The sequence below is a fragment of the Gavialis gangeticus genome, unplaced genomic scaffold (genome assembly GCF_001723915.1).
Source record: "Gavialis gangeticus isolate Ggan-Ray unplaced genomic scaffold, GavGan_comp1, whole genome shotgun sequence".
NCBI classification, from domain to species: Eukaryota; Metazoa; Chordata; order Crocodylia; family Gavialidae; genus Gavialis; species Gavialis gangeticus.
In genome coordinates this window covers 16,077,141-16,085,111 of record NW_017729034.1, presented here as the reverse complement: position 1 = coordinate 16,085,111, position 7,971 = coordinate 16,077,141, and the positions used below count along the sequence as shown (strand labels likewise).

Below are 7,971 nucleotides of genomic sequence, written 5' to 3'. Positions count from 1 at the left end.
AATTGTGGAGGCATGGGGTGAGGGAGCATGTGGGTGTGTGTATGGATATGTGGGGTGTGAGTGGGTATGGGGCTTGTAGGGGGCTGTGTGTGGGGGAGGGTTCCTGGGATGTGTGAACTGGTGTGGGTGTCTGCATGTGTGGCAGTGTGAGGGGGTGTGTGGATGCATGTGTACGGTGGGGTGGGTGGTACTCACCCTATAATCACACAAACACTGCCCCTGCATGCACGCATGCACACACACACATATACACAGTGTACACTGCTCCTGCCTGCACACGCACTGCCACTGCCTGCACACAAATACACACACACTGCCCCTTCCTGAGCACATGCACACATATACCAGTGCGGCCCCAAGCTCCCCTGTCTGGCGATGCAGCCGGAAGCCACATGGTGATGGAGCAGTGTGGGGGCAGGAAGGGAGTGAAATAGCTGGGAGTGGGGTGGGGCTAGGCTGCTCAGTCCTGCTAAGGGCCCCCCCTTGGTCCTACTGCCCCTGGCTCCTGTCAGCTTTGACAGGCAGCTAGGAGCAAATAAATATTGATTTACTAATTATTTTAGGGGCCACACGGGCCGGATAGAATGGCGTGGTGGGTCGAATCTGGCCCGCAAGCTATATTTTGCCCATCCTTGAAATAGCTGATCAGTAATTATACACCATTCATCCTGTGCATTGAAATAAGCAGGGATCCTGTGGAAAGCACATTATGATTATATAATTAAAATCTTTAGCATAATGCATACTGACAAGGATCTGAAGTTTGCACAGACAAACTCAATCCTGGCATTTCTTAACTTCAGTGTTTGACTTTGCAACTTTGATATTCTTTTAAGTTGTGTTTGGGTGTATCAGTGTGTGGGTGTATCAGTAGATAGGTGCAGGAGCTGAACTGAATGGAAAGAAGGAGAGAACCATGTTGGAGAACAGCTCTTTTAGATATGAGAGAACTTAGAACAGGAGGTGACAAGTGATAGGGCTTAGTCACAAACTGATGGTGATGACTGGGAGGTTGAGAGAGAGATTTGGAGCCATTAGCTGAGTCACAGACTGGAATAAATAACAAGACAGAGGCAAGGCTATTCGTGTTGCTCCTATGAGAGCCCACTGTTTTAACCCCTACATTGTGTGTTTGGTTCCCTTCCAGTAACCAGACTGCTCCCTTCCAGCAGTGCTACAAGCTCCATGGAGAAGGGGAAAGGCAGTAAGGTGGATACCCAGCGTTACAGCCCGGTATGTAGTCATACCTCCATCTGTTTCCATCCACATCAACACCCAGATGGTGCTGGCACAGGGATCAGATGGGCTTGGGCCTGGGGGCTTTGCATGCTCAAGATTCTAGAGGTGAGGGGAGGATGCTTGCAGGGGGAAGGTTAAAGAACTGCCATTTCCTTGTTCTGCAGGCCTCCATTTTGTGCTGTGTGTGATGTCATCGCTGGAGGGGTGTCAGTGCATGCTGGGTAATGCACAGGTAACTGACACATTAGGAGCCTTGGTTCTTTAGGATGGAGGACTTAGAATCTCAGAGAAAAGTAGGGCTGAAAAGAACCTCAGGAATCACCTAGTCCAAACCCCGGCTTGACCCCATAGGTAGGAACATCCCTATCCAAACCATCCCATACAATTTTTTGTCTGATCTAGGACTGTCCAACTTATGAGTGGCGGGGGGCTGCAATCCATGCAGGCAGCACCTGCTTAGGCCAAGATCTCCCTGGGCTGCATGCTGCATGACTTCCCTGATTCATGGCCTCCCCTGCCCCGTCAGCTTCCCCACCGCATGGGGCCCCCTGACCTCCAGTCTGAGCTACCCTGCCCCCAGAGGCAAGGGCAGAAAGCAGAAGTTGGAGGAGGGAGGGGGAGCCTGGAGACTCCAGTAGCAAGCAGCAGCTGGAGCAGTGTGGGGAATGGCAGCCAGGTGGGGGCCTATGGGCTGGGTGTTAACCCCTTGTGGGCTAGATGTAGCCCATGGGCCACCAGTTGGATAGCCCTGATCTATTCTTAAAAATGCATGAACAACCATAAAGCACAATGCTCAAAAAACATAAAAAAAATCTCTGTAATTTGCCACAGATAAAGCAGGGGAATGAGAACATTTTCAATGTCCTGCTGCTGCAAGGACAGGAAGCAATTTGTTGAAATATTCTGGTAAGATCCAAGGAGGAGGACTATGCCCCCCATTCTGAGGGAGGCAAACATCCCTACAGTGTGCACTAATCAGACTATAGGCTAAAATTCCTTCCTGATCCTAAATGTGGTGATCAGTCTGACCCTGAACACAGAAGCAACACTTAAGCACTGTGGGTCAGTTAAAAGGAACAGAAACAGATCTCTGTCCCACCCCATCAAGAGATCACCTACAACAGCAGGCAGATTCACAGTAAAGAATTAATAATTCCCTGTTCTCAAATCACTGACACTTCCACTTACTCTGTCCTAGACATGTAGCTGAGCCCTCACATTTCTGGACAATTTTGCTGCTTCCTACTCAGCAATGTCCCTTCTGAGACTCCCTAGTCCATCCTATATACTCAGCATTGCCCACCTTCCTATATATCTTCTGTCTACCCTGTTCAACCAAATGACTCTTAAGCCTGTCAGTTTCCCCAGACATCTGTCTTGGATCCTGGGGTTTCATTTATTTTGCTGAACCATCTCTTCTTTTGCTCACCAGCTGGTTATGTGCTTGTCTGTGTCTGCCTGCTGCAGCTATTGTCTGTCTGTGTCTGTCATTAGTGAGACTTACTGCTCTATGGGAATTTCACAGCTTTTCAGGAAGGGTGTAATGGGACTACTAGTTGCTGGAGAAGGTCATAATAGGGTAGCAAGTGACATAATTCATGAAGGCTTCTTTGAGCAATGGAGTCTCTAAGGATTCTGTAGTTTTGCTGATAACTTGGTGATCCATTTACCAAGATGACAAAATTCGTCTCTGTCCTTCCTTTATCAAATTCTTCTGGCCTGGCAGTGAAACAGCATAGGTGAGATGAGTGTCCAGCTGTAGTACATTGTGGACTTCTTGATGCAGCCATGAAGAGGGGGTAACATCTGTAGGGAAAGAAGTACATTGTGCATTGTCTTAAAGAGCCAGTAGGTTGTTTTGTTAGGAAACAATGGGTGTGATAATATGGGGTGCTGAAGACTAGATTGACTAGGGACTAAATTCTGTTTTGCCCATTATGCCTAAATGAGGTGTACAGAGCTGCGTAACTGTATTTTTGGCACTGCCGTACATGCTTATTAGGGATGCTCTCTGGCCAAGCAGATGTCCACAGAAATAGGCTTGTCCAACTGCATGCATGAGGCTGGGTAAGTCCCAAAGCTTAATAATCATAGAAAAACCAGGACTGGTGGGTCTGTCTCACTTTTTAGCTCAAGAGCTACGGCAAAAGCCCAGGGAGCACAGAGATCAGGGTTCTGGGCCTCCCTCAGCCAAGGCAGGTTTGAAGCTGCATCTTCTATTTGCCACCAAAATGCTCTAACCACAAGGCTACAAACTGAACAGTACCCACTCTCCTTTCCAGCCCTCTTCTTGAAACTAGGCTACCAGAAGTGAGGTTTCTGAAGCTTAGATAAAGAGAGCAAGCTAGAAGGTGTGTGTGGCTCAGTGAGCCTTGGGAAAAATGGGCCTCTTGGCCCATTGGGGTAAAAAAATTTCTAGGGCTATTTATCCATTTTAGCCAATGAATACAAGGTGCAGTGGGTCAGGAGGAAAGGAGGAACAGAAAGGCTTCTAGAGAATACCTACTATATGACCTCATGGTTTATACTCTTTCCTGAGATGCAAAGATGCAGGTTCAAACCTTTTTGTGGGAAGGGGGGCTACTAAGACATGGGTTTGCTGTTCCCTGAGTGATCAAATCTTTTCAGCTAAAAGGTGAGATGTTATTCCCATTGTGTCATGCAAGGTGATTAATTCTGTTTCTCTGCAGTTTGAAATAAGCCGCATCTACATGAGACACTTATTGTGCAGTAGCTCATTACTACCGTGCAGTAGTGTTGCCAGGCATGAACTGTGATGCAATGCTACTGTGCAGTAGAAATGCTCTATTGCACAGTACTAATGAGCTACTGCACAGGAAGCATCGCCAGGCAACTGTGCTGGGACACAACTACACAGTAATGCCAGTTACTGCGCAGTCATTTAGTACTTGGTTATGCAAGTAGGGTTATGAAAGGAAATAGGATTTAGGTCTCAGGATGATGTTCTACTGCTATTTGGTGGCCTAGATTCTATTTCCATTTGGCCATCCAGACCATTATACCCAATGGCCGCTTAGATCAGTGGCAAACTTTTCAAGGCATGGGAGCTGGAACAAACTGGCTCCAGTCTGATACAGGTTGGGTGACTTCTGCAGTGCATAAGCAGCAAGGGCTTTTCCTGCACCTATGCTAGGGCCAGGCAGCTGGGAGCTGCATTTGTGCTACTGCTGCTTCCCACTTCTCTCTGCTTCTTGGGTGGAGTGTAAGCACAACTTCCAGCTGGTGGGGAGCTTTACTGGGGTAGAGCCCAGCTGGAAGATGTGTCCTCACTGCTGCTACTTCTGTGCTGTAGCTGGAAGATGGGGAGGCAGAAGAAGTGAGGGGGCACAGACACAGGCAAAGCTGTGATCCAGTGGCTTCATGGACTCTATGTTGCTAACCCCTGACTTTGACAACCAAATAGAAATAGAATTCTATTCTTTAAGTGTCATAATGCTCAACATCTCGGTAAATAGCTTTTAGGTGCTCAGTCACCCAATGGAATTAAAAGCCCTGATTTAGGCACCCATGCACACAAGCACCAGTGCATTAAAAGAGTTAGCTATCAAAGAATGGGATTCACAGTAGACAGTGAGATGAATGGAGAGTCACCTAAAATAGCCAGTAGGAGATGCTGAGCAGAAGAGCAGGAAATAAGCCTCATCCTCTCAGTGAGAGTTCTCCTTTGAGATCCAGGCCAGGAAGAAATCTGAGCAAGAAAACAAGCACATAAGGATTTGATTCTGTTTCTTCCACACTCTATGGACTATGGGATAGAAGAGGGTTGTGGCCTCCTTGTAGAGGTTTAGGCATTCTCTGAGCATACCTATTGGATCAGGCATTACAGGGGAGATAAGCAGGGAAATGCCATACATGTGAATGGTGCAAAATATTGGTACTGAGCAGCTCATCAGTATTAGGACTTAGGTTGCTGTGTTTGTGGTCATTGAAAGAAACTTAGGAGCTGTGGGTACATTACCACTGGCACCAAGGAACATTAGGAACAGCATGGAGGTTTTGTGAATGCCAGTGGTACGTGGGATGGACTCGGGTGCCTAAAATCTCTCTCTGAACCTAGCTCTGAGAATCATCCACTCCCATGGATATCGGTTGGAAACAAAGTCATTGTGCATCTCTCAGGAGGTGTTTTTGTCAAGGCAGAAAGGTCACTCCAGAGCTGTTTTAGAATCAGGCCTGCACTGAAACATCTAGCCCATGGGTGACTGGTGCCTCCTGAAGCTGGGGGGAACTTGCAGAAGCCTCAGGGGACGGGGCTGGTGAGCACCCGCAGAAGCCGCTAGCGACAGCAGCCCTGTCAGGGGGGGCACCACCCCTGCTGACAGCGTTGGGGTCAGCCATCGGGGGGACATTGGCCCCATTGTGGGGGGCACATGCACCCCATGCACCCCCTACCAGTCGCCTATGATCCAGCCATTGGGGTGTGCGAAACTTCAGTTGCCAATTCAATTTGGAGAAGATTCGGCCTGCTTCGGAGGCCAAATCACTGAATCTGAATTGAATTGGGAGACTAAAAAAACCCTCTGAATCGATTCGGAAAAAGATTCAGAGATTCGGAGATTCAGAAGGCAGTCTTTCAGGGGAACAAAAACTGAGAAGAGGGAGGGGAAGCGGGGGGAAAGACTGACATCTGTATCTGGCCAGTGACTGTGATCGTTCCCTGAGTCCCCTTCCACTCAAAGTGCTCTGGGGGAGGGACATAGAAACAGCACATAAGCCTCTGTCTGCAGCCTTTCTGTCCCTTTTGTGAGCTGTTTCTGCTTGAGAACTGGGAAGGCCCCCTGTTACAGCCTACCATTCCCACTGATTTCATCCCACTGTGCCTTAACATACACAAAGTCACAAGTCACGAGTTTTGCTTTCAGAAGCTTGAGGTGCAGTTTCCCAGAAACCGCTGCACCTATCTCCTTGAAGAATGGCAGGCTTCGTGGCCTCAGCAAGGGCTACCATGCCTGCTGTTTTCACCCCAGTCTGCCTTAACATACACATGTGACACAATTTTTGCTTGCCAGCCCCTTGAGGTGCAATTTCCCAGAAACCTCTGCACCTGTCTCCTTGAAGCCTGGCAGGCTTCATGGCCTCAGAAATGGCTACCATCCCTACTGTTTTCATCCAAAGCTGCCAAAAAAATGACAAAGTTATAGCTATTTCAGTGATTCCCCATTGTAGTCTATGGCTGAATCTCCGAATCTCTCTGAATCAGCACCGAATCTTCCAAAGCTGATTCGGCCTAATTGATTTGGGACAGCGATCCAAATCTCCAAATTGAATCACTGTCCTCTGAATTGGTCAAATGTGAATCTGAATCAAACACTTCCCTATTTGCACAAATTGTCTGTGATGCTTGCTTGCTCACAAAATTGCCTAAAATAGCCTGTGCTGTCCCTACAAAGGGTCTTTTGAAGTCCAGGCCTGGATCAACCATTATGGCAAGGATGTTGGAGGTTTCTAATGAATTATGGGAGCTAGTCTAGAGAGTTCAACTAAGAACAAGTGAGGAGAAATAGTCACTAGAGGCACTGGCACCTGTAAATGCAATACTATTTTCTGTCTGTCCATCTCTCTCAGGATTTGCTGCTGAAGTGAAATGGCCTGGATACACCTCACCTTAGAGGTTGAGAGGAGACAAAACCAGATTCCCAGAGCCTTCCAGCCCTTCTGCTTCCTCCAGAGGTGACTGTAGCAAAGGCAGCAAGAAAACTATCCATCCAAATGTGGTATAAATTCATTCAAGTATATCATTCTACTTCAGCCACCTATGGTGTCAGGTATGAGCTATTTCTGAAGGAAATTTCCATCTGCCATTACCTGCAGAGAGAGGAGAGTGGGAAACGGACTGTTTTGATTATGATATTACTACTAGCATCACTTCCTACATTCAGTTAATCTCAGTGGGCATCAGATATTCTTTTCAGGATATCTTCTTCCTAGAAATGTGGCCCTAGGGGAGACAGAAAAATCCAATTTAGGTTTCCCACCATGTATTCAGGTTTCCCACTATAGTTTTCACTGCAACTCACCAAGTCCTTTACTGTAAACCTGCCAGTAAAAAGGAGCCTAGGTTTTGTAATCCCTAAGGGTTGTGCTTATCCCCAGACAATGATCTAACATGGAAGTCTCCACAAACATCGCTGACATTACACTGCAACGTTAGTGTATGGAATGTTGCCCAGGGGTTCCCCAGCCCAAATCCTTTGCAATTTCATTATCCTTTTGTCTGTCTTTTATCCCCTTTTTTCCCCCTTGCCTTCTCTAATCTGTACTATGGAGTAAAAGGATGTGTGAATGTTAATCTCTGACCTCACTCCATGCTTGTAGTGTCTGTATGACATCCTGGGCTTGCAATAAAAGGAAATTGTGAACAAACCACCCTGCACTTTTTGTGTATTTGTTACTGGAGTATCTCATATCCTCATGCTGGGAGATCTGGTTGTACCCTTGGAGAACCAACAGCCACAAGTCTCTGTAACAGGTAAATTCTGTCCGTTCTTTGCATCAGTTCCTTCTCAGATGCTTCATCAGAGTACCTCCAAGGCCCCCACACTCCTGTCACTCTACTGTCCCACTCTGTGTCCTTAGTACTCTGGTGGGGAGGGGAAAAGGGGGTGAAAGAGACCTATCTGCTCCAGTTGACTCCCCCTTTTTCTCACATCCCTGCACCACTAATATGGGCTGATTTACAACCTCTCCTTGAGGCCCAACTTCTATCCCATC

At 47.4% G+C, this 7,971-nt stretch overlaps 1 protein-coding gene across 1 annotated transcript in view; it reads left to right on the top strand.

The window, feature by feature from the left end:
* LOC109304674 (rap1 GTPase-activating protein 1-like) overlaps positions 1–7,624 on the top strand; it is a 160,124-nt gene extending 152,500 nt beyond the window's left edge. Inside the window, exons 22-24 of the mRNA XM_019527418.1 lie at positions 1,148–1,233; positions 1,404–1,471; positions 6,826–7,624. Of these exons, the coding sequence (XP_019382963.1) occupies positions 1,148–1,233; positions 1,404–1,427 (110 nt within the window). The 3' untranslated portion in view covers positions 1,428–1,471; positions 6,826–7,624. The remainder of the gene's footprint in view (positions 1–1,147; positions 1,234–1,403; positions 1,472–6,825) is intronic.
* The last annotated feature ends 347 nt before the right edge of the window (positions 7,625–7,971 follow it).